Source organism: Homarus americanus, unplaced genomic scaffold (genome assembly GCF_018991925.1).
Source record: "Homarus americanus isolate GMGI-L3 unplaced genomic scaffold, GMGI_Hamer_2.0 scaffold36970, whole genome shotgun sequence".
Classification (NCBI taxonomy): domain Eukaryota; kingdom Metazoa; phylum Arthropoda; class Malacostraca; order Decapoda; family Nephropidae; genus Homarus; species Homarus americanus.
Window position 1 is genome coordinate 3,837,955 of NW_024740094.1, and position 27,793 is coordinate 3,865,747.

The following is a 27,793-nucleotide window of genomic DNA, read 5'->3' on the forward strand; positions in this document are numbered from 1 at the left end:
ATCACTGTGCTGAGGGCCGGGCTCGATTTCAGTGCCATGAATCTGATTGTGAGGGCTTGGCACCCCTCCAGCACCATAACCCGGGGTATGAGGGCCGGGCACCCCTTCAGTGCTATGACCCGGGGTGTGAGGGCCGGGCACCCTTTCAGTGACATGATCCAGGGTGTGAGGGCCGGGCACCCCTTCAATGACACGACCCGGGGTGTGTGGGTTTGGGCACCCTTTCAGTGCCATGAACCGGGGTGTGAGGGCCGGTCACTCCTTCAGTGCCATGACCCGGGGTGTGAGGGCTGGGCACCCCTTCAGCCCCATGACCCGGGATGTGAGGGCCGGGCACTCGTTTAGGTCTATGACCAGGGGTGTGAGGGCCGGGCATGCCTTCAGTGCCATGGCCAGGGGTGTGACGGCCGGGCACCGATTCAGTGCCATGACCCGGGGTGTGAGGGCCGGGCACCCCTTTAGTGCAATGAAACGGGGTGTGAGGGCAGGGCACCCCTACAGAACTATGAACCGCGGTGTGAGGGCCGGGCACCCCTTCAGTGACATGAATCGGGGTGTGATGACCGGGCACCCCTTCAGCTCCATGACCCGTGGTGTGAGGGCCGGGGACCCCTTTAGGTCCCTTCCCGGGGTGTGATGGCCGTGCACCCCTTCAGTGACATGACCCGGAGTGTGAGGGCCGGGCACCCCTTCAGTGTCATGAACCGGGGTGTGACGGACGGGCACCCCTTCAGTGCCATGAACCGGGGTGTGAGGGCAGGGCACCCTTTCAGTGCCATGAATCGAGGTGTGAGGGCCGGGCACCTCTTCACACCATGACCCGGGGTGTGATGGCCAACCACCCCTCAGTGCCATGAATCGAGGTGTGAGGGCCGGGCACCCCTTTAGCACCATGACCCGGAGTGTGAGGGCCGGGCTCGATTTCAGTGCCAGGAATCGGGTTGTGAGGGCCGGGCACCCTTTCAGTGCCATGAAACGGGGTGTGAAGGCCGGGCACCGCTATAGTGCTGTGAACTGGGGTGAGAGGCCCGGGCACACCCTCCAGCACCATGACCCGGGGTATGAGGGCCGGGCACCCCTTCAGTGCTATGACCCGGGGTGTGAGGGCCGAGCACCCTTTCAGTGCCATGACCCGGGGTGTGAGGGCCAGCCACTCCTTCAGTGCCATGACCTGAGGTGTGACGGCCGGGCCACCCCTTCAGCCCCATGTCCCGAGGTGTGAGGGCCGGCCACCCGTTTAGGTCTATAACCAGGTGTGTGAGGGCCGGGCACACCTTCAGTGCCATGGCCAGGGGTGTGACGGCTGGGCACCGCTTCAGTGACATGACCCGGGGTGTGAGGGCCGGCCACCCCTTCAGTGGCACGGCAGGCGTGGGTGCAGCACTTCCAGTGCCGCCAGGCGGGGTGTGAGGGCCGGAGGCACCTGGTCACCATGAAATGGGGTGTGAGTTGGGCACCCCGGCTATGAACCGGGTGAGGGGCCGGGCACTGTATATATTCTGTATTATGTATGCTGTATTATATATTGTATGTGTATCTTGATGTATGTGCTCCATTTATATATATTATTTATTCAGCCTAGGTAGCGGCGCGTGGCCAATATTATTACCATTTTCACATGCTTAATTAATGTGCCTGGCACGACGTATGGAAGCTGTTAATGTCTCACTTGCCATACGTCTCTAGAGCAGTTGACAAGCAGACGAGTTTGAGAGCTTCTCCCTGTGTACATATCTCTTATCAGTAAATAGAACCTACAAACCATACAGGTGTTTGTGTTCGCTCCTATATAAAGAACATTACCCAGAACACGAACATGGCGCAGTGAACGGTTTACTGGATAATTACAGTGAAGTGCAAACTTTGTGGGAAAAGCGGCTTATGGACTCCTTCCCTGTGTCAACCGCACCCCTCCTCGAAGAATTTAGCAACTTTGAGCAGTGTCAGTGACTGATTTTCTGTGAAGTGTTTAGTGCATTATGTGTTTGCGTGCCATACATGTGTGACCTTATTCTAAAGTTCCCAAGGTACGGCATGTTCTCAGGCATTTGTAAGTAAGTTTCAGTCCTCCCCTCGAGCCTAAGGGGTAACTGCGCTAACGTCGTCTCCACCACCCCTCACAGCTCAGAAACCGCCCCACCCAGGCACCACACAATACTACACACACACTGACGCGGCTTATTCCTTATATTTTATATATATAATATACATCTATAATATTTAATTAAATTTTTGTCAGAGATCTTGTTGTGACACGGGCTGACCGGTCAACACTGATTTAGACACAGCCAGATAAATGAATAACCACCGTGCCTAACATCCGTGGAACCAGCGCCGGATGAGTCAGTCGGATGATAACCCGCAAAGATGGATGACCAGGCCAACCATAACGCTCAGCTACCACAACCTCGCGCAGCCCTTACCTCAACATATTCGCGTTGTCTCCAGAAGATAATTAGTGATTTATGAGAGAATGAAAGTCGCGGATAAACTAACAGACGCTGCGGCGAATGACAAGAACAGCAGAAGCAGAAGAGACACCAGGAGATTGGAAAACAGTACGGTTTGAAGCCTTGAATCTCGCCTCACTGTTAGCAAGCCCTGGCTCTAACACTGCCTCGGTACCGAATGGTTCAGATACCTCATCAACGCTTCCTTCACTCCCCCCAGCCCACTGCAGCAACGCATCCTTGAAGCCTGATGTGAATTTCCAGACTTTTCGTGAATAGGTGACGGTGGACTGATTATTCTACAATGGTGGACCTCCAGGTTTGTACCTTAAACTAACTCATCCAGCTGCGTGTATGTGCCTGTCCTTGGGAAATTCAGCGTGTCTTGGAACATACGTTGCAGGTACCTCAAACAAACCTCTTAGATGTTGTCTGTAGAGGTGCTGGACATTCTACAATGACAGCATCAAGACAGCCGAATGAAGCTCTGCGCAGGAGAATTGTTTAGCTGCAGACAGATGGAGGGTGAGACTTATAAATCCACCTTTATACACGACTTAAAGCCTGAAGAGGTAGATATGTAATAGGCCACCAGGCGAATGAGACCCAGTTGAAGCAGGTGATCCTGATGGGTGTTAGGGGCGAGGCATCCCAGCGCCTCACCCTCGCTCTTCCTCTTCTCTCTAAGGATGTGTTGGCGATATGTCGGCTCCTCTGAGGCTGCCAGGTGTGCCACCTCTCTGCCATCCAGGCTCCCCCTACGCTGTCATGGCGCTGGCTCTGGTACAAGAAGGACAAAAGTGCCACTCCTCGCCGCCCGCACCGTCCACCGGTTTATTTTACTTGCTAACCTGTAGTAAGCAGCACAGAACACAGGTGTGTCAGCTGCTGGATCTACCTCAACAGTTGTGGGCCGTAAGGAGCCACTGGTCACTCACAACCTGATGCCCACTGGACACGTGCAATGTATCAATTGTCTGGGCCACGACGAGTGTTGCCAGCAAACCCAAGGACAGCGTGCGAGCTCCAGCGCCCTTCCACCAGTGAGGCCCCGCACAGTCTTCCAATCAAACATAGCGACCCTGGAACTCGAGCCATATTAGGAATTGTGCTCCCCGCGTCCCAGGACCAAAGTCCCCCAGTACATCAGTGTCATCGTGACTTACAGCAATAGCCATCCGTCTTCAGATGTTGCTTGCCACACCGGCGCTGATGCTACAGTCATCGGTCCCAGCATTTGCAATGCTTGGGGCTCTCTCCAAGTGATCTGGACCTCCAAGGATCTCGCTTCTGACAGATGGTTCTGGGCCGGCCACATGGGTTCACTCCAAGCACGATACTTGGCAACAGGTCGTGTCAAGCCTGGATTGATGTGCATAAGGTGTCAACTCCTTGCTTTCCACAGACATTGTCAGAGTTGCCATCATCTCCCAGGACTTAAACCCTATTCTCTAGGTAAAACACGCCAACAGGGTGCGAGGGCAACAACGACCTGCTGCCCCTACCCTACCCTCTTGCCAGTTTCTCTCCTGGGCTCGATCTCTGGGAATTCAGCGACGTTCTGGTGACCAAGTCCAGCTCTGGAATCAAACCTCTCAAGAAGATGGTAGGTCCCATAAGGATCCACCTGAGACGACCTTGACCCAGCTATTACACCCCTCGACTGGTCCTGGCCTTCCAGGCGGTCAAGCAAGCTGGACTCATGGTCGCCCGAAAGTGATCGCACCAACGGCGTGACCCGTCTCCATGGTGTCACCCCTGATGGTAAATCGCAAAACCCAAAGGTGGTGTTGGGATACACCACTGACCTCTCAAGCTCAACAGCCAGGTGTCTCGTCTCGCACCCTTCTCCCGCCCTTGCAGCTATCGCAGTTTGAACGCCGCGCTTCTTCAGACGATGGGCGCCCTGTGTGGATACTAGCAGATAGAGCTTGCCAAAGACGACCCTCACGCCATCAACACCCGCATGGGTACAGTTATTGCGGCTATGGGATTCGCCGCTCAGGAGGCGCTTTCCGGCCGGTGATATGGCTCTAAAGGTTTGGCGAACTGTGTGAAAGTGATCGACGACATACTCGTGTCACGGCGAAGGTTATATGGATCACCTCTGCGTATCTCAGGTACTCAACAGGTGCGGAAACGCGGCATTACCCTAAATACGACAAGTCTGTTCTGGCCAGCTCTTCCAGTTGACCTTTGTGATGCACATATAAGAATGGTATGTAGCCCCAAACTGAAAAGGTCGCGCCATCACGGATTTTCCCCCTCTGCTAACCTCCGACTTGAGGTCCTTCGCCGGTCCCGTCAGCAGTTAGCAGAGTTTTAGTCGGCTTATCCTCATGCTCTGCCCAAACCACTTAGCCTGATGAGCCCCAAAGAGGACACCGTGGGCCTTCCTTAAAGGTAAGAACAGGCCGTGTCTAGTCCACCTGTCTCCGCCGCGTTTGACCTTAACAGTTGCAGACAGATGCACTCCGGCGGCGCCACGGTGACGGGATCGCTTCTGCAGGATCGCGAGTGGAGGCAGTTCGCTCGTCCCATTGCGGCTGGCGTTTCCTCTCTGACACCGGGGCGCTCATACTATTGAGTTGAGCTGTTGGCTGTGGTTTGGGCGATGCCCAAGGTACGGAATTTTCCTCATAGGCCTGCAACACTTTCACCTGGTGACCGACCACTTCGCCAACGTACGTCCTCCAGCACTACGCTGGGCGCGTTGAGAACCCGCCTCCAGCGTCTGAAAGCTCTCGTACGTACATCTTCACAACAGTGTGGCGTGCTGGTAAGGCTCTCTATCCCTGATGCCTTATCGCGCTCTCTGTCTAGCCGCTTTCTCCAGAAGACCGTAATGGCAGCGGCCGACCTGCGCTCTTCGTCGGGTTGTGGTCACTCTACATGCCGGGTCGTCCCGCCGTTCCGGTTACCATGCAGATAGCGACAGGGCAGCCAGGCTTCATCGAACAATGACCGGGCCAATGGCCTTCTCGTCGACAAACGTCAGAAATTATTAACGAGAATGGATTTTTCTGTAACCCTTCGATCTTCACAACGCACCCTGCTCCACGTATTGGAAACTCCCGCGTGGGCTTTCTGCTCACAGCCGGACCTTGTTCTGTGCGGAGCCGCGTGTATGGTGTCCCTGCTGCTCGTCCCCCCGTCTTGGCACCGCCTTCCACGACAGTCACCGTGGAGCTGGGGCCACCCAGCAGCGATGCCACGACAGACTGTGTTCTGGCGGCATTGACTCCGACATCTTCAATGTTTCTCCGTCGTGCTGAGCCTGCCAAGTATTACAACTTCCAGCCAGCAGGAACCCGCTTCATGGTGGCAACAACCCCACCGCCATTGGAGTCTGTGGCTGGGCGACTTTTTTCTGTGTCCCAGAAGAGTCCTTCCTTGTTATCGACCGTCTCTCTGGTTGGCGGTTGTCATCAAAGTCTTGATAATGACCACGGCGTCTGCGCCATCGGCAAGTTCACCACTACTTCGTGGCGTGGGCGTTCCTGTCGCCCTCTGCGAACCCGACGGAGGCCTCAGTTCTGAAAGCGGGTTTTGCTGTGTTCCTTGACGATAAGTCGGCATGTGTTGTCATCGCCCCATTACCCGCAGTCCAGCATTGCGCTGAGGCTGCTGTCAAATCCCTGAAGCACCTCATCCTTAAGGTGGCCTTCTAGAACATTGACTCACCGAGGGCCTTCAACGAGATCTTCTTGGCTCACGCAACACCTAACTACACGGGGCGCTCCTGCCCAGGTCTTGTAGAGCCCCCCTTGGATTCTTATTGTCTGCTCACCCTCAATCCTTCTCCAGGGTAGCAGGCCAAGACAGAAGGATTATGATCGCTTGAGCCGCGTGTTCAAGGCGTCGTCGCCTGTGACCATTCTCTCCCCAGGTTGAGTGTAGGCACCCAAGTCCCGTGTTCGGGACCAGGCACCTCCTATGTTCAGGACAAAGTGGCGTGATCACTTGGGTCTCATTGAGTCAGGACCTGAGTCTGATACCCGGTAGTGGAGCATGTGGTGGAGAACGCGTTCTCCGCCCGTGTAGCGCCTTCTGCTGACCCCGCCACCAGTGTTGAGTCCCATACCCTTCCCAGTGATGAAGTCCCTCGACGCTCAGAACGGATCCAAAAGAAAAGGTCCGCTCAAGACTTTGCTATGAGCGTATAGGGGGGAGGGAGGTGTATGTATATTCTGTATATGTATTTATATTATGCTATGTATATTATGTATGTGCTCCATTTATGTACTATTTATTCAGCCTAGCTAGTAGCGTGTGGCAATATATTTAAGATGTCCCACATGCCTAATTAATGTGCCTGGCGACGTATGGAAGCTGTTAGTGTATCACTTGCCATACGTCGTCTATAGAGCAGTTGACAAGCAGACAGGTTGAGGAGCGCTACTCCCCTTGTGTACATATCTCTTATCCAGTAAATTGAACCTACAAAACCATACAGGTGTTTGTGTTCGCTCCTGTATATAGAATTTATTACCCAGAACACGAACAGCCTGGACTTGCTGTTCCACAACAGCCTGAACCTGCTGTTCCACAACAGCCTGCACCTGCTGTTCCACAACAGCCTGCACCTGCTGTTCCACAACAGCCTGCACCTGCTGTTCCACAACAGCCTGCACCTGCTGTTCCACAACAGCCTGCACCTGCTGTTCCACAATAGCCTGCACCTACTGTTCCACAACAGCCTGCACCTGCTGTTCCACAACAGAATGAACCTCCTGCTAAGAAACAACGTAGGGGCCCACAAGTGCATGGGAAGAGACAGCTTTCCCAACTTCAATGTGCACATACTCGAACAACAACCTGTACCAGCTAGTGACCTTGTGTGGTGTAATTGTCAGAATTATGAGCCAAATACTACTTATGTTTTTGACACTTCAGACAAAGTTATTTCTGCAGCTGCAAATGTGGATGATGACAGCAGTTACTGGGAATATTTTTGTATGTTTTTTGAAGAGGAATTGATTAGTGATATCGCAAGTGAAACAAATATGAATTTTGTTTTTTTGTGACGAAGAAGCCTCTTTATATGGCTCACCTGTACAGTGCCGGAAAGACCACTGTAGCTGAAATGTTCATGTTTCTTGCATTAGCAATGTTGATGCCACTATCAGAGAAACACTCAATGGTTGAGTCCTTGTTCAAAAACATTCTACTCGCAACACCTGTGTTCGGCAAGTATATGTCGCGTGACAAGTTCAAGCTGCTCTTGAAATACCTCCACTTTGCCGATAACACCACCATGGACTGGAGTGAACCGTTGTCCAAAATTAGACCAGTGTTTACTGCATTGAAAATCAAAATGAAAGACCCATTTTTACAATTCCAGAACTTGGTAACTCATGAGTCTATTGTCTTGTTCGAAGGTCGTCTTGCATTTAAGGAATACATTCCGAGTAAATGTCATCGCTTTGGAATCAAAGTGTTTGTTTTATGTGACTGAGACAAGAATTGTGCTTGATCTTATTGTGTACACTGGAGTTACAACTGATATTCCTCATGATAATAAGACTGGCATTTCCATGGCAATTGTAAAAAAGATGATTGAACCTTATCTTGGGAAAGAGCACATCTTGTTTACAGATAACTACCGTAGCCCTGACCTGTGTATATTTTTATACACTGGTTCATGAGGTACAGTGCACAGAAACAGAAAGCACGTGCCAGTGTTCAAAGAAAATACTATAAAGGGTGAAGTGGACAAATATGAGTGCAATAACCTACTGGCACTACATTAGAAGGACATAAGAGAGGTGACAATGCTAACAAATGTACATATGGGGGATATGATTGATTCCAAGAAGATCGACTACAAGATTGGGAACACAATCATGAAGCCTGATATATGCACTTAGTTGACAGAAGCTACATGCAAATCGATAATATTGAATCCATGCGGAAATCTGTAAAATGGTACAAGAAACTGTTTTTCCATTTGGTTGAAGCAGCTGTACAGTGGTCCCTCGGTTAACGAGCGCCTCGGTTAACGATTTACCTTCCATAAGATTCTTAACTTTAGTTAACGAGCAATCCCTCGATTAACGAGTTTTTTACGAGCCGATTTCAACATGTTTTCGCTTGCATTTGGCGGTCCACCAGCTGTAGTATTAGTCCGCCAATACAGTAATCGGTTTTAGGGCTTAAATTCCTTACTATTTTAGTAAATATCAAGAAGTTTATACTATTCAATAATTTTAAAAGTTTAATATTAACTTTTTTAGTCATTTTAACAATTATTGAACATAATTGAAGGTAAAGAAACTAGTTTCTGGCATGCCATCCAGCCTGTTAACACACCAGACAGGCGTTAGTCTCTCTCTGTTTTCAGTGGAGGTAACATCTTGCTTGAGACTCTCTTCAACTAAATGCTTTTTTTCTGTGTTTCCAAGCAAATTATTGGTCATTTTGAAATTTATTTTACATATTGACAATATATAATGCAGTGCAGTGTTGATTTAAAGAAAATAATCTTGAATTACACCAAGAGAACTAAAATTTTATGGGTGAAATGGTGCCATGGGGTGACTTCTCTTCCACCCCAATGCCTTCTCTTCTCCCTTCTCCTCCACCCCCATTCTAATTCCCATCATCATCATCATCATCCAGGAGCCTTCTACATACACACCTCAAAGCAAGTGTACTTTTCTACCTTTTTTGTTGAATTTAGGCAATTTTCGGTGAGCTGGAACCAATTACCCAAAAACCCATTGAAACTATGGTTTCGGTTAACGAGTTTTTCGGTTAACGAGCAACCTCCTGGAACGAATTGTGCTCGTTAACCGAGGGCCCACTGTACTCAATTCCTACAACTATTACCTAGTAAAGACTGGTAAAAAATCAAGCGAAAGGAATTTGTGCATGATGTTGTGTCCAAGATTCTTGAGAAATACGGCACAGTGAAGTCAGGAATTCGTGGTCGTGCTGCATTCCAACCACTTGGCCCTGACCGCCTTTCTGCACAAAACTACATGGGTCAGCATTGCTGCAGGGTGTGTTCATCTACGTCCAAACGACCTCAGATAAAGAAACTCGCAACATGGATGTGTGCCAAATGCAAAGTGCCACTGTGCATTCCATATTTCCCAGCATTCCACTCACAAACACACTTCTAACCCAAAAGAGTGGTGAATGTACTGTATATAGTGTAATAATAAGGAACCATGTGAAGGTGTTGTGAAGTTGTAAGATGGAGTGAGTTGGTAGTGCATCACCAGCATGTCTGACAGTTCACTCCCAGATGGGAGCTGAGGTACAATGTCCCGCTGAATTCTCCGACTTGCCAACAACCATAGATGGCGAGTACAGTAACAATTATGTTATTTCCTGTTGACTAACATGTATGTCTAACATTTCATAAGACTAGAACATTCATTTTTTTAGCCTATTAATCAGTTTCTGAAGGGAGACTTCCCAAGATTAGTCAGACCCCCAATCACTTGCATTCTTTCATATCATTTCATCTATGTACCCAAGCACCAAAGACCAATAAATTACCATTCTAATAATCAATGAAGCTATGGTATTATTATTGTTTCAGTCATCCAGCAAATTATAGGATATTAAGTTACCACCGTCTGAGGGAGCTTTAGGTTAGGGTTGGTTAGGTCAGGTTGAAATTATATTTTTCCAATAGTTTTTTATGTGTTTTTAACGATTCTGACCAACTTCCAAAGAGGTGGATGACTGAAACGATAATTTTACAGAAGTTATAAGCAACGGAAAAGTCCGTAGAATGGCAACATTGAGATCGGTTTGTTCTATAATGAAATTAATGTTTCGATATTGGTCTAATTTGTTAACTTAGTTGACAAATTGTCATCAGATGAAAGCAGAAGAGTACTTATCCTTCTAGTGATAACTTCTGTTTACTACCACGAGCAAGGCAAAGTTCATTTGTTACCCAGACTCAGTTGTTTGTTTGGTCTCAAGTGGTACCCAAATGGCCAAGGATATAGCTGTTCTGTACCGTAAGGTATATATACTATTGTTGGTTGCTGATTTTCCCATGAAGTAATAAAGGGAGATACGTATTACAATAATAAGGTTCTGAATACAGTACTTGGCAAAGTCGAGAGTTGGATAACAGTGGAAGTCGGAACTCGGGAATATTCACGTATCTTCTACACTACAATACAGTGATAATATTAAACCAATAGTTTACTTATATTATTATATACAGGTACTCTTCGACTTATGAATACCCGGACATACGACCGCCTAGGTCGTACCAAAATGTTGTCAAACTACGTATTTTTGAGTCCCGACGTTAGTGATTGCGCTGTGTACTGACAAAATTTTTGTTTGTAATTCCCTTTAAAATGGCTGGCAAGCATAAAAGTGAGAGTTTTTTGGTGCTGAGAAGAAAAAAAAGAGACCCACTTTAGATTTTCTATGTATTATTTTCGCATTTTCAACTTATGACCTGGATTTGGGTCCCTAACCCCGTTGTAAGTCGGGGACTGCCTGTACATGGCAATTTACTTATAAAAGCTCAACATCACTTTCTTACTTGAATCTAGTGGGGTGAGCTATGAAGACCAGGGAAAATGTGGGGTTAAGTATACACAAAGATTGTTTTTCAAAAATTCCAACCCTGAGGTAGAACAGGCAACCCTCAAGCTTAATCTAGGAATGTTGCATCAAAATTACCCATTTTTAGGTCAAAGCCTTCTGCACTACCAAAAAATTTCAGATGTTAGGCTTTTGCTTTCATTAAATGGTACTATGAACATATAGAGAAAGACTTTCAAATAATTATGCGTAATACTGTGTATTTTATTTTTATCTTTAGCTAACCAGTTTTTATAATTTACTGTGGATTTATTTTAAAATACGAGACAATTAATAATTTTGTTCTTATTTCTTACTTTCAGTACAGTTCTTGAGTACTTTATGAATGAGATACCTTTTTACTTCTGCTTTAGCTACTTTTACTTCTACCTGAGTAACATTTTGCCAATGACATTGCCTTACCCGAACAAACATTCAATCTATCAGCCTGAGACCACGTGCGTCGCCCCCCCCCACGCGACCTGCACAAACAAGATGCCCTGATTCTGCTGAGTATGGTTTAAAGGGTGGCGTGGCTGCCTGGCCTCTATGATGCAGATCGCCTTCTCAAGTGATGCTGTGAGGACCATGAAGCCACCAGCCCTCGGTGGTAAACACCGACTCCCAATCCTGGCCGAGTTTTGTGCTGGAACAATTTACACAGTACTATTGTCCCTTGGAACACCATACTGGTTCGCATTGACCCGCACTTGTAAGTACAGTACAGCCAAAATGATGACATACCCCTCAGTACTGAAATATTGTGGACTAATTATGCCTACTCGTTTCTGCATTATCTGGAGAAATAAGACACTGCGGAATGAAGAGTAATTAAGTTTAATAGAGTTATGAACTTTGTAACATGTCACTGTGCTTAATAATCAATTGTAATTAAGATGACATCGTCTGAGACTAACTAATTATGTATCAGATAGATCACCATGTAATACTAATGAATGCCTTGTTCTCTGCAGGTTTTGACCACATCAATAAATATTGAATGCGTCAAAAGGCGAGTTTCAATCATTACCTTCGACTTGCCCGTCACCTGAACGTCCTTAACCAAGGCGTTTACAGTCTGGTACTTTTTACAACTCTGATTCTGGAGGTGGTTTCCATGGAATGGTTTTGGGTTAGAGATATTAGCTATAATACAAGATAAAAATAGTGAAGCCCACTTTTGTTAACACAGCAAATAACATGGCAAGTATAATACCTGCGGTCTCCAGTAATATTTAATGAAATATGACTTTAAAGAAAACTATATCTAACCAAACCTTCTCGAGCTTTTATTAAAAGTAGATGGCCATGAGGACACCATGTTTCCATTTCTGTTAAAGCCTGAATTAATATGTATAGTACAGAGCTGGTGTCTGCCAAGTAATACTGTATAAGTGACAGTGAGCTCCATACTGCATAAATTAGAAAGGACAACATGACAACAATAATAGTACAGTATTGGAGGGGGTATCCTCTTGCATATACGAGTACATAATGCCTGGAAGATTCGAAGTGGGATAAGCACCCAGCTGAGGGTGAAAGAGAATCAATGTGAAAGTATGTTAGACATATATAAAATGGTCCCAATGTACTAGTTGGAGCTGTCTATGGAAAAGGCAACTGCTACAATAAAAACAATGAAACCCTCAAACAAAATATTATTGCAGAGGGATAAAAAGACTGCCTAGTTGTCACTGTTGTTCAGTCTTCCATCGATAAAATGGGTCACTCACAAAATAAACTCGGCACCACACACAATCTAACAACAATTCAATACTATGACACTTCAGGCTAAGTACCCAACTCATCCTGGCATAAACTTCACTCGTACCAAAGGACTCGACTAACCAAGCACATTAGATCTACAGTAACTATCACCTCTGAGTATGATGTACATAATTGAAAACTTAATGGTAAATGCTCCTCTGGGGAAAATTTACCAAGCTGTGATCACCTTTGACTACCAATATGGCAGTATTGTACTGTAGTTCTACCCAAAATGAAGATGAAAGGCACAAACTGAATTACTTCAAAGGTTACCATGACTGGGATAGACTTTTGGGAGACAGTTCAAACATAAACAAACAGTGGAATACTTCTGCAACTGGCAGAGTTTTTTTTTACAAATGTAAGAGTCAAGGACACACAGCAACCAAACACCACTAGTTTAGCAAGCATGCAGATTGAGCCACAAGAATGAATAATTTTGCTTGGAAGAGGTTCCAGTCACACAGAACACCTGCAATTTATCATAAATGTACTGCAAAGAAACAAGTCTGCTGCTACGCTGAGAAAATAAAAAGGCAATATTAAAAGAACATATTACAAAATATACGGAGTAACCTCATGGCACCCTTCAAAACGTAAACAGCAAGAAAAAAAGTAGAAACCCAACAGGATATCTCTTAAAATCAGATGGATCTCTAACTCAAAATAACCAAGAGGTTGCAGAAACATTAAACAATTTCTTTCTCTCTGTTTTTATCAAGAAGGATAGCAGAGATTTAATATTCCTTAATGACTTTCTTTGGTCATTAAACAAAACTATAATAAACTCTTTCAGTGAAAACTCCGAGCCTATTAGAACCCTAAGCACATGATGTACCCTAAGAAACATACAACCTACTAAAGAAACTGAATGAAAACAAAGCAATGGGACCAAATGTTAAAATTTGAAGATATTAACACCTATTGCTGTGCCCTCTTTGTTTACATATCAATCAATCACTTGCTTGGCAATAATTATTTCCAGTTCCGAAATAATCAGAGATATAACCTATGGCACCCAGAGCTACTAAGACCACCCCCCATGCACTCCTCTCAGTCCCAGACATCCATAAAATATCACGGTGTGAAGGTGTGGAACAACTTACCCCCACCCATCCGAGCAAAGACTACGCTCCCTTCCTTTAAATCATCTCTTAAAAAATATCTATTGTCTAAGTATTAATATTTCTTGTAATACCTACTATATTTACAGTACCTGCTTTTATTGTACCAACAAAACCGTTTTATCGGAAATTATCATGTAAATAAATAAGTAGTTACCATTGCAATTAAACATAATTGCCAACTAGACATAATCCTGACAGTTCTGTCCTCTTGCTCAACCTTAATACTGTACAACCCATGTTGTACTGCTTCCCCATTATATTTGTTTTTCAATTCCACTGTAATTTATGTACCCTGTATATACTGTATACACTACTTATAATATAAAAAAATAAAATAAATAAATATTGAAGTGATAACCGTGGTAACATTATGAGATGTTCTTATTACCACCATGCTATGTGTACTATTCCAGATGATACTAAATGTTACATAATACTTCTTTGAGATAAATGTACACTATAGTATATATCAGGTGCCTCAAAGAGAGCTCAGGTTCTCAACTGACTCAGCCATGTTAATATTGTTATTATTATCCACTCTGTATCTGTGTTTTTCTGGATAAATAAACTGATTCAATTCAGGTACTGAAGCCACTGAAATTATATTTCTCAACATCTTTCTCCACAGCCAAGGTAGTCAGATGCCTGGAAGCTGGCTTATGTCTCGCCAATCTACAAAAAAGGAAGCAGACAAGTTCCAGGGAATTTCAGACCAATTAGTTTAACCAGCATTATGGAAAAGGTCTTGGAAACCCTGGTGAGGAAGAAGATTGTGGACTTCCTTTTTTAGAGTGATCGTGGAATAAAATTTTTAATTTTCATTTGTTGCCAATATATGAAATCGAATTTGAAACTTTCTACGATGTTTTTTAAGTGTTATGAACGATTTTGACCTTTATTTCTGGCACAAATCAATAGTTTCTGGGATAAGCCCCCTTCCATCTTAGAATTTAGAGACTTGCTATGAAAATCAAGGTAAAAAGTGTTCAAAACACATTAAAACCACCAGAAAAACAAAACCCTAACCAATCTAACCTAACAGGGGAGCTGCAGTCATTCGATGTTTAGCGTGTTTACCACCACATGGTACGGTGTTCTGGGTGTACCACCATGTACGAACATACACAATAATATGTTAATTATCTCGCTTAAACGTAAATTGCACCAGAAATGCCATTGAAGAAAAGTGTCTTAAAATTGTCGAAACTACTGATTGCAACTATAAAATTCCAGAGATGGTGTAGTGACAAGTGAAATAATACCCATAATGTCTATTGTTTGTTATGGAGCACACATACAAAAAAAGTATTAAGTCAAACAGCTGACCTTGTCCACCTACAGTACAGTATATAGTTTCACTACCATAATTGGCCAGACTTACTTTCTTTAAATTTACTTAGCCAAATTAATCAACAAAATTAACATGTGTAATTCCATCTCAAAGGAATTTAATATTACTTCCCACTGTTCACCAAAATATAAAGTAAACAAACTTCACTATAACAATATGTCCAAAAAAAAAACCAGTTTTCCCTTAGCTAATAAGCACCTTACCCTCTCTCACACAGTACCAACAAAATAGGGATAATGGAGTACTGCTTCTCGCATAAAAACACATGCAACACGAATGCAATTGACAACTTAAAAAAAAAAATATATTAACACCAATACTTGCAATGTCACATCACCTTAATTACCACACCTTTTCCCTCTACTAGTCAATACAACAACCATAAATTCCCTCATCCAAAAATACCATTAATATATGATCTTGAAGTACTATAAAATCACTATAAAGAATATTTATAATTTTATATCATAGCCAAAAACTCTATCGAGGTCAGTCAAGTCTCTCTCTCTCTCCCTCTTGTCTCTCCTCCACACTTCTCACCTCATTTACCTCCTTCTCCCTCACTCACCTGAACTGGTTCCTGCACAAGCATAATTTCACCGTCTATACGAAGTCCAAATCTATGAGAATAATCCTTAGTAAGAGCCTACACTGTCATTTTCACAGAGGATTCCTTAGGGCACCCGGACTCTCAGGGTCATCAGAGGGAAGCCATAATGAAAAGTTTTAAACTCCCGTCTATTGGTTCCTTTTAACTTATACCTTCATCTAAATAATAAAAAAATTACCCTAAAAAACAACTCAGTTTTATATTTTGTGAGATAATTTATAAGTAATATTTATAAGGATGTATTAAGATGAGGTAGTGGGAATAAAGAGCCAGATAGTGTTGGTGGCAGCAGCTGTTCTAGACCTCACGTTGCTCTCACTGTTAAATATTTCATACTAATTTTAGTTCATATGCGAGAATGCCTCCCAAAAATGCCCAGAAAGGAGGAGCGACTCAGTCTAAAAAAACGGACCAGAAGAAAAAGGAGAAAATAATTGAGGTAAGAGAAGAAATTGAGGGGGAAAAACTTGCCGCCTCCTTCCATGACCTGGAGTTTATACCCAATATTTTATTTTAATTGAATTTACTGTTACTATTTTACTGTTGATAAGTGGTTCAGTTAAATCATTGACCGTAATTGATCCACACTGCAGCTTTAGAGGGCTGTGCTAAATTTATAAACCCCTTTTTGTCAATTGTCATAGGTGGTGTACTAGTGACTGACAGACGGTAAAATGTGGAGTATTTTTTTTTATGAAGTTGTTGTGATTGTAGTTGTTACTTGATTGTAGTTGTTAATTGATTGTAGTTGTTACTTGAATACACACAAAAAACGAGGTAATGATTGACGACTGACCCGCCGGTGATTTAGCATAGTAAACGATTATAAAAACACTCATAGTTTGTGGTAATATACCCGGTATATAGCAGTGGATATTTTGCTATGACCGGCTAAGTTCCTACTAATGCTATTGAAGGTATTAGTTAAGTTTCGGACCATTATCAGCTACAAATATTTGGATGTGATTTTAGGTTTAACTCGTTAAATTAGACGACAATTCTTCTATGACATTTTCGTCATGTATTAATAATAACCGAGATATGAGGTGTTGTGTTTACCTTAAAAACTTGAAGTTATTATTCATCTCTTCCCTGTACATGGGTAGTGTGTCGACCGTGACTTCATGGCTTAAGTTAGGTTTGTTTGGTTAGGTTTCAAAATCATTCTGGAGGTGAAGCCTAAGTTTTTCTGATGGTTTTTTATGTGTTTTATTCACTCGTTTTGGCTGTGGGGGGAAGAGGTCTACCTAAAGAACGAGTGATTTCTGATGAAAATCAATATCAAAATTGAATAAAACTCATCAAAAACCATCGGAAGAACGTAGTCTTTATCACCAAAAGGATTATGGTCCTTTACCCTATTTTACTGTGAGTGTGCTCTGATTGGCTAATCGCCCATTACCAACTCTCTGCCGGGGGGCAGAGACCCACAGCTAGGAAGCTGTTGTTTTGTTTTAATGGGGATTAGCCCACCTGGGCACAGGTCACTGTTGCTTGTTTTTCTTATCAACTGAGGTTTGGTTAAAATTATAAATAACCACATTTTAACACATTTGCACAAACTACAACAGTTTCCACTATAAAGTATAGTGAAATTGCGGTATTTTTATAATTGTTTGCAATGAAAATTCGTCAGCAGGTAAGTTGTCAATAATTGTCAAATATATATTTCTGTCTGCAATGAAACCTAACTTAAATATAACCTGCATCTAAAGTCCAAATAACAAAATATTACCTAAAAACACTTCAATTTCACTCTGTTTTATAGTGGTTTTGGTAAATATGTTAAAAGTGTTTATTTCTAAATTAAACCTAACCTAACCTTTGTTGATAAGAAAAGCAAGTGGCAGAAGTTTTGTTTGAAGACCTCACCAACCTAACCAAAGAAACTTGCCTAACATTCCTAGCTACGAGGCTCCACCCTCTGGGGATTATTAAACAGAGAGAACTTACTATGAATGATATGGTATAATTTTACTTTTTTTGTGGACGTGAGAGCACATGGTTGGTCCTGGTGGCTCATAAACATACACTGGCGACTGGTGTTGATCGGAGATGATTGGCTGTGTACCGCCACATCACCGCCGAGAAAAAAATGTAGTGTGCGCCTAGTGGCCTAATTATCTACCAAAGGATGCAATTTCCCCCCAAAAGTATCATCATATCAGAACTCACTGATGAAAAATATAGTATGAATATAAACATCAAAACAAGTAACATATCGGTGAGGCAGTTATCAATATTAGCCGCAACATTTACTTGAACCTAATGTAATGCAAATGCATTACAGGAGGATCTTAATAAACTGCAGGGGTGGTCTCAAAAATGGCAAATGAAATTCAACACCAGCAAGTGCAGCATACTTAATATTGGAAGAACAAATACTGACAATGTATACAGCCTTAACAACATCAACCTAGAGAAGTCGACTTGTGAAAGAGACCTAGGGGTGTTTGTAAGCCCGGACCTACGGCCTAGAAAACAGTGCGTTAATGTTTGAAATAAGGCAAACAGAGTATTGAGCTTTATATCTAGAAGTGTAAGTAATAAGAGTGCAGAGGTCTTATTGCAACTATATCTTGTGCTAGTCAGGCCGCACCTCGATTATGCGGTTCAGTTCTGGTGCCCTTATTATAGAATGGATATCAATTCACTAGAGTCAGTGCAGCGAAGAATGCCGAAAATGATTCTGGGACTTGGAAACCTTCCATATCAGGATAGGTTAAAGAAACTTAACTTGCATTCCCTAGAAAGACAAAGAGTGCGGGGAGATATGATAGAAGTATTCAAGTGGGTGAAAGGAATCAATAAAGGGGATATAGATAAAATTCTTATAATATCCGAGCAGGATAGGACTCGGAGCAACGGATTTAAGTTGGATAAGTTTAGGTTTAGGAGGGAGATAGGAAGAAACTGGTTCACAAATAGGTTGGTGGACGAGTGGAACAAGCTTAGCAACTTTGTAGTAAGTGCTGGAACTCTGGAAAGTTTCAAAAGGAGGCTAGATAGATTCATGGATGATAGAGAGTGGTAGTAACTCTCGACAGGAGCTGCCATGCACAGGCCAACCGGCCTATTGCAGACTCCTTATTTTCTTAAGTTCTTATGTAACCTGATCTAACCAACCAAAGAAACCTACTTCACTTCCTTACTGCACCTGTACTGATTTTGGTAATTTTTGAGAACAGCACTATACCACTAGAAGGAATTGTTTGATTTTGTTCAATTTTCTGCAGATGTTCGTATAATAGAAATTACTGTACTGTATTTTAAAAGAGGCGATAGTTTTTTAACAAGCCTTTATATTTTAATTTTTTCTCTGTCAACTATCATAAATCACCTGTAGTGGGTAGTTCATGAAGGATGGGAGAAATTGTTGGGTAAAACAGTGAAAAACTGATCATAGGACACTAAAATGTCTGTGTGCTTTGTATGTGAAATAATTATTTACTGTATAATTATACTCCACCAAAAAATCTATCGAGTCACTGTCATCTGTTTGTTTTACACCTGACAGCTTGGTCCAAGCGTACTCTCACGTCCACAAAAAAAAATATAATAAAATTACACCATGATGCTTCAACAAATATGTACTGTACTGTATTCATTTGTACCAGATATCAAAATAAGTACATGTACTTGGTTTAATGTGAGGGGGGGGGGGCTGTTTCCTGGCTAGAAAGTTAGGAGGTTAAGTAGGTTTCTTAGGTTGGTTTGGTCAGGTTCTAGTAAATGTTGCCTCTGTTAAAATACTGTACTGTAATTTTGTAATTATTTTTATTTATTTTTTACGGGGAATAGCCCACCTGAGCACATATCATCGACCCACAACGGGGCCTAGGGGGTGAAAAAATGAGAGTAAAATTAAAATAAAAATAGAAAAGAAAAGGATTATATTAATCTTCACCACGAAGATGCCGGAAAACCAGCTTTTTAAAGTGAGACATTGTATGAGTGTGGAAACTCAGAAGAAGGCAGAGCATTCCACAGTTTGGCAGTATGAGAAAAGAAGGATGTACTGTCACGGGTTGTTCTAGTGTGACCCACAGGATGCCAAATCCACCGATCATTGCCCGTTAAAGTACCTGTAAAAGAAAGAGAGTGAAGGAACATTGCAGCGAAGAGAAAAGGGAAAAAGATTATCAACTAGAGGAAGAGAGTCAATAAGACGAAATGCTTTTGATTCCACCCTATCTAACAGTTGGACAGAAGAAGAGTCACCCCAGATATGAGAGCAGTACTCAAGTTAGGACGAATGAAACCCTTATATACTTGGAGCAACTGCTCAGGAGTGAAGTAGCTACGGCATCTGTACAGCATTCCCAGCTTTCGGGAGGCAGCTTTAGCAATGTTGTGGATGTGTGGCTTCCATGACATATTAGAGGAAATGGTGAGGTCTTGCATATCTATTTTAGAATTTGGCAGAATGATAAATAATAATAATAAATGGTTTATTTATAGAGTTGCAGCCGGTGGCTGAAAATATACAGACTTGCATTTGATTTAGACATAATGATATAATATGCGTTGAATACATTTACAGGGCTGTACAGTACATAAATCAGGAGTTGTTAATTATTTTAACAATAGAAGGGATGGTGCTATTCTTATATCTCAGTGCAGGCTCTTATGGGCTGAATTATTTGTTGTGGCGGACTGCGCGAGGTGGGTGGGGGGCTGCCGGTGGCAGGAGGTGGCGATGACGAGGGTGGTGCATTAGTTGGCTGCCAAACCTTTCCAGTGCTTGGTGGTGGAGGTCACTGAGGGATGACATTTCTAGGATGGAGAGAGCGTTGATGTAGCCGGAGTATTCTGCGCCGAGCATGAGTCTGCAGGCCCTTTTCTGTCCCTTCTCTAGCCAACGTTGTTGAGTGGAGTTGAGAGAAGACGACCAGGCTGGTGACGCATACATTAGTTTGGGGAGAATATAGGCATTGTAGATAGTCCTCAGCTCTGGCGTGGGTGTCCCAAGTGAGCTAAGTCGTCGTAGCATGTAGAGACTGTACGAGGCTGCCTTGACTGTGTTATTTACATGGGCCTTCCAGTCCAGTTTGTTGTCTATAGTTACACCCAGGAGTTTGGCAGACTGCACCAGCTGGAGAGGATGGGCACCCACTGTGACTGCTGGGGCTTGCACTGGAGTGGTGGCGGTATTGATGTGCATGACTACACTTTTGGTGTGGTTGATGGTGACCTTGTTCTCCGTAGTCCATGCCTGTAGCCTGTCCAGGGTGCCTTGTAGCGATGAGTAGTCTGGTGCGGTGTTGTCCACTGAAACCCCCACAGTGCAGTCGTCCACGTACTTCCATCTGTGAGGAGTGTCCGACAGAGTGTCGTTGATCAGGATGAGGAAGCACAGTGGTCCCATCTTGACCTGGGGACCACCGCAGGTGAGGTGTTGGAATGTGGAGATTGAGCCCTGATACCTCACTGCCTGACAACATCCACTCAAGAAATCAGTGAGTCATGAGACCAGGTTGGTGGGCAGCCCTAGTGCAATGGCCGTGTTGATAACAGTGCAGTGATCAACAAGGTCAAAGGCCTTCCTGAAGTCAACAAGGGCAACGGCCCTTGCGCCCTGAAATGTGATTGGTGGGAGATCATCTAATTTAAAAAGTGTAATTGGTAAATACTGAGTTTTACTTGTATTATTATTGAATTTAGCCAAGTTTCTACCTCCCCATTCGGAGATGCTGCACAGATCCGCATTGATAGATGAAATGATATCGGCTCTAGAAACAGATCCACTTTGGGAATTAGGCAAATTTAGATTTAGGTGCGAAATAGGTAAACCTTGTTTTGGAAATAGAGTAGTGGATGAGTGGAACAAGTTACCAAATATCTTCATTAACTCGAATACACTGGATAGCTTCCAACATGGGTTGGATGGATATAGTATGAGCAATAGGGGTTGGGTGTAAATGGGACTGCCCAGTATGGGCCAATAGGCCCGCTGCACTTTCCTCCACTGCCCTCCAATAGTGCCATAGTTGCCGTTTAGAGGGGGGTGGGGGAGGTGGTTGTGTCCAGTTTAATTAATAGAAATAAGAACATCTAGGAAAAAACGAATGAAATCGAACAACTCATTCTGGTGGTAGTGCTGTTCACATGCATTACCATATTTTTATATACAGTGGTCCCTCAATTAACGAACGGTCCATTTAACGAAATTTTGGTTAACGATTTAGCTCTCGTAAGGATTTTCAATTCCATTAACGAACAAAACTTTGATTAATGAAAGCCTTACGGGAAACACGCTTTGTTGTGTGCATCAGCTGATCGGCTAGTTCGCAAATACAGTAATTGGTTCTATGTTTACATTCGTTTCCAGTGAAGTAAATATCAAGAAAGTTGTGCTCTTGAATATTTTTGCATTTTTTTTTATTAAAATATTGGTCATTCTAACCTAGTTAATACAGGTACTCCCTGACTTATGACGGGATTAGGGACCGACATCCAGGTCGTAAGTCGGATATGCTTAAATAACTCAGAAAAAAAAATTAGGGTCTCTTTTTCTTCTCAGCACCACAAAACACTCACTTTTAAGCTTACCAGCCATTTTAAAGTGAATTACAGATGAAAATTTTGTCTGTGTACTGACTTTGGGACTCAAAAATACATAATTTGACCACATTTTGGTACAACTGAGGCGGTCGTAAGTGCGGGTGGACGTAAGTCGAGTCGGTCGTAAGTCGGGGACTACCTGTATACTGATTATATAGACATTACAGGGAACAGTTTTTGTGTGCTCTTCATCTGATCGAATCACCCAACAACGCTTCTCAGTTTAACGTTGTTCACATTAAAATTATTGGTCATTCTGAAATTTAGTTCACATATTGATAATATACAGTGCAGAAATTATTATGAAACATGAAGAAAGCATTAGAACCAATAAGTGATCGTGGGCACTTCATGCCCGGTGGCGAGTCCGGTGGTACAGTTTACCGAGGTTGTTATAATCATGGTCCTGGTTGTTATAATCATGGTCCTGGTTGTTATAATCATGGTCGTGGTTGTTATAATCATGGTCCTGGTTGTTATAATCATGGTCCTGGTTGTTATAATCATGGTCCTGGTTGTTATAATCATAGTCGTGGTTGTTATAATCATGGTCCTGGTTGTTATAATCATGGTCCTCGTTGTTATAATCATGGTCCTGGTTGTTATAATCATGGTCCTGGTTATAATCATGGTCCTGGTTGTTATAATCATGGTCCTGGTTGTTATAATCATGGTCCTCGTTGTTATAATCATGGTCCTGGTTGTTTTAATCATGGTCCTCGTTGTCATAATCATGGTCCTGGTTGTTATAATCATGGTCCTGGTTGTTATAATCATGGTCCTGGTTGTTTTAATCATGGTCCTGGTTGTTATAATCATGGTCCTGGTTGTCATAATCATGGTCCTGGTTGTTATAATCATGGTCGTGGTCGTGAGACTTACAGTATCTAATATACTATAAGAAGGAATAGCATAAAGGTTAGAATAAATAAAGAAATATTCGCCATAAGGAAAGGTTAAAATCATTAAAAAAAATATGAATCACCGATGATCATTCCGAGATAAATTATATTATGAAGAGAAGTGACCTTGATTCTGGTTAGATTAGTCACCATCTGCTTAAGTCATCACCTGTGTTAAGTCATCGTAGTCATCTACGTTAGTCAGTTTTAGGCCCATCTCACATGACTGACCGACCATCGATGTTCTTTCCTCGCGAGGGTGTTAGTTTTCAATGCGTCTTATTATTTACGCTGGTGGATGTAAGACCTCCTACCCTCACTGACGCAGCTATGGTCAATTTGGTGTTATTCTTGTTTATAAATGCCTTCTAATCTGTCTCAAGTCTATCCGTCCTGTCTGTTGCTATCCCAACTGTCAGTTCGTCTGCGTGGTGTTTGAATGTATGCCCATTTGTACTAATGTGAACCAGTCAGTCAGCTGTCTGTCTGTCATATTAGTTACCATATTGTCTATTTGTGCATGTATGAATTTGTCTATTTTTGCCAACCTCCTGTGTCTATTGTAGTCATTCTCTCCATGCATTCCTGTTATTATCTTTTTATCTCTTCTCCCTTTCTAATGTACAGTCACCCACAGGAATAAGTATACACTGTAGCTGTAAGGTCGTCTGGTAACGTTGAAACTGCTCATCCAGACGCATGATGAAACTCAGCTCCCCCCATCCTGTTATCTCTAAGTATTTTCTGTTTCCCCCTTCTTTATTCTTCTATTTACTCATCTTCCTTCCTTTACTAATCCAATCAACGTTAAAAAAAAAGTAAGCTAAGAAAAGAAGTGGGGGGAGGAGGAGGGAGCCGTACGATAACTGCAATCGTGGGCTGACAGCGTCCAGCGAATGAGGGCGCGCCAAGTCCGTAGACTTGCATCGTTTTCCAGCGTAAATAAAATGGTTATGTAATGGCTTTCTAAAGAAACCATCGATATGGGACCAGGTTTGTTCCACTGTACAAATTTTTTGCGATTTTTCCACCAAGTTTGATGAAAAACGATTGTGCCGTTTCGGCTGCCCAGACACACACACACACACCTAGCGCTATAGTATATTAGATGCACTCTATAAAGAATATGGCATGTCATCATCGACTGCCTCTACAATCAGCTGTTTGATATGTAAACAAAGCTGCCAGAAATATGACATACACACCTCAAAGTTAGTTAAAATATAGTATTCTATTGTTTTTTATTTTTTATTGTATACAGTATACTGTACAGTACAGTACTGTAATTAGTTTATATTTAATGTTCTGTTAATTCTATTACCGGTATACAGTACTGTACTTTGTATGTACCGGGTATACTTTTTATGTGAGTTGGAACCAATTACCCAATATCCCATTGAAATAATACAACATAAGAATGGAGGAAACTGCAGCGGGCCTATTGGCCCATACTGGGCAGTCCCATTTACACCCATCCCCGATTGCTCATACAGGTGCTCCCCAACTTACGACGGGGTTAGGGACCCAAATCCAGGTCGTAAGTCGGAATGGTCGTAAGTCCGGCATACATAAAAAAAAAATTCAAAAAAAGAATTTTTCAAAAAATTTACAATGAAATACAGTACAGTAAAACTAATAAATAATGGGGAATGGTTACAGTGTGACTGAGCACTTACCTTTAATGTAGTCAGCTGAATGCACACGGGACCCCCATAATTTTCTAATTATACATGTAGACTACATTAACTGAAAGAAGCAGAGGAGGAGACAGGGCTGAGTGGGTCATCAATGTCGCTTTCTTAAGACAGGTTTATGGACTATGGAAACATGCTGGTTGAAGGTATTGGATCATCTTGAGGGAGTGAAGAGGCAGCACTGGTGGAGGCGTGAGGAGACAGCACTGGGGGACTTCTTAAATTAGATGTCCAATTTAGACTGCACAGTTTGTTTTTTCTTTTCATTATAAATTTCTCTGTAACAGGCAAGTGCATCTTAGATCATTCTGTCAACTTTGGTATAACGCTCATAATTTTGATCTATGCCGTCAAACATTTGCATTCCTTTATTAAGTGCACCAAAGGCCTCTGCCATTTGCTTCACTGAAAACTTTTTTGGGGGTGCAGGTCCTTCTTCTACATTTAGACTGGCTTCTTCCTCTGCATCTTTGTGTGCTTCCAGTTCGATGAGATCTTCGTTACTGAGCTCTTCTGCTACACTTTCAACCAACTGTCCAACATCTTCATTATTAATTTCTAACTCCAGCTGTTTACCTAACTCCACTATCTTGTTACTAATATCCAAAAACTTCATTTTCATTAAGACCTCCAACACTGTTCACATATCTTTTCAGGACTTTCTTCCATATTCCATTCATGCAATGTTTTGTAACCTGATCCCATGCTGCACTAATGTTCTTTATACATGACAAAACGTTGTACTCCTTCCAAAACTCTCTGAGAGTTTTCTCACCTTCAGTAGCAGCAACAGCCTGAGCGAAGGTCGTGCGTAAATAATACGCTTTACAGGCAGCAATAGCACCTTGATCCATGGGTTGGATGACAGAGGTAGTGTTAGGTGGAATGTAGACTACCTTAACATCAGGGTGCATGTCGTCCAGGTGTGGTGGGTGTCCCGAAGCATTATCCAAAATCAGCAAAATCTTAAATGGAATCCGTTGTTGCAGACAATACTCCTTGGCTCGTGGAATGAAACAAGTCATGAACCAATCCTCAAACAGTGCTATGGTCATCCAGGCTTTCTTATTACTGCGATAAAACACTGGCAGTGTGTGCTTGTAGACATGTTTAAAAGCCCTGGGGTTCTCTGAATGATAGATCATGAAGGGCTTTAGCTTGAAACCAGCAACATTCCCCCTAACATAAGTGTAATTCTGTCCTTGAATGCCTTGAATCCTGGCATTGTTTTCACCTCTTTGAGGATGTATGTCCACTCAGGCATGCGCTTCCACAATAATCCAGTCTCATCCACATTGAATATTTGCTCAGGCAAATAATTCCCTTCCACATTCACATCATCTAACTCCTCCTTAAAAGCTTTGGCAGCACTAACATCAGCACTAGCTGCCTCTCCACTCACCTTAACATTATGTAGACTGTAACGTTTTTTAAATCTATTAAACCACCCATGATTTGCCGTAAAGGTTTGCTCTCATTCATCTCCTGCCTGCTCCTTCAGGCTTTGGAACAGGCTTCTTGCTTTAGCCTGTAAGGTTAGAAGGCTTAAGGGTACACACTTCTGTACTGTATCTGGTCTTCTATCCATATCACCAATACTGGTAATTTTTCCATATCGTGAATAGGACCTTGTCTTTATCTTCGAAATTATAGTTCCCTTTATAGGTGTTGTTCCTTTCACTACATCATGAATACGCTCCTTGTCCTTCAGAATAGTGGATATGGTCGAGTGCGAGAAACCTACGTCACGTGAGATTGTTGCTACAGTTTTTCCATTCTCATACTGCATTATTATCTTCATTTTCATCTCAAAAGTAATTGCCTGTCTCCTTTTCTTCGGAGCACCACCAGCACTCTCACTTGTATGCTTTCCAGTCATTATAAAGTCAATTAAATACGATAATAACGTAAGTTCACAGCGCGATCAGTATTGGATACGATAGCCAAACACCAACTAAGCGCTGTACTGAGTGAGTGTACCCACGCGGTGACCCAAGCCAGCCACGCTCTCGTTCAGGATGGAAACGTTTCGGTATAGAAAATGCACGCGGCGGTCATATGTCCCAACGGTCATAAGGTCAGAGCAGGTCGTAAGTGCGGATTGACGTAAGTTGAGTCAGTCGTAAGTCGGGGATTACCTGTATATCCATCCAACCTATGTTTGAAGCTATCCAGCGTATTCGAGTTAATGATATTTGGTAATGTGTTCCACTCGTCCACTACTCATTTTCCAAACCAATGTTTACCTATTTCGCGCCTAAATCTAAATTTGTCTAATTTGAAACCATTGTTACGAGTTTGCTCCTGATTGGATAATTTGAGTACCTTTGTAATGTCCGCTTTGTTTAGCCCTGACTTCCATTTATACACCTCGATCATATCGCCCCTCACTCTACGTCTCTCGAGGGAGTGCAAATTAAGAAGCTTTAACCTGTCTCTACATCCATTCTGTAATACGGTGACCAGAACTGAACTTCGTAATCCAGGTGTGGTCTCACAAGCGCAAGATACAGTTTTAGGATGACCTCGCTAGTCTTATTACTAACACTCCTTTGTATGAACCCAAGTACTTTATTAGCCTTGTTACGAGCAAAAACACATTGTTTACTTGGCTTAAGGTTCCTACCTATCATTACTCCTAAACCTCTCTCACAGTCAGATTTCTCTATGACATCGTTGTTCATCTGGTATCTGGTTTCCCTGTTTACATCTCCTATACTGAGTACTTTACATTTGTCCACGTTGAATTTCATCTGCCATTTT

General features: G+C 42.9%; 2 protein-coding genes across 4 annotated transcripts in view; one reads left to right on the forward strand and one right to left on the reverse strand.

Annotated features, from left to right (window-relative positions):
- The window catches only part of LOC121875168 (cell division cycle protein 27 homolog), a 107,807-nt gene extending 91,819 nt beyond the window's left edge, over positions 1-15,988 (reverse strand). For all 3 annotated transcript variants that reach the window (XM_042379605.1, XM_042379604.1, XM_042379607.1), the window contains exon 1: positions 15,829-15,988. In XM_042379605.1, the coding sequence (XP_042235539.1) occupies positions 15,829-15,852 (24 nt within the window). In that variant the 5' untranslated portion in view covers positions 15,853-15,988. The remainder of the gene's footprint in view (positions 1-15,828) is intronic.
- Positions 15,989-16,128: 140 nt separating this feature from the next.
- The window catches only part of LOC121875169 (zinc finger CCCH domain-containing protein 15 homolog), a 63,991-nt gene continuing 52,326 nt past the window's right edge, over positions 16,129-27,793 (forward strand). Inside the window, exon 1 of the mRNA XM_042379608.1 lies at positions 16,129-16,309. Within this exon, the coding sequence (XP_042235542.1) occupies positions 16,229-16,309 (81 nt within the window). The 5' untranslated portion in view covers positions 16,129-16,228. The remainder of the gene's footprint in view (positions 16,310-27,793) is intronic.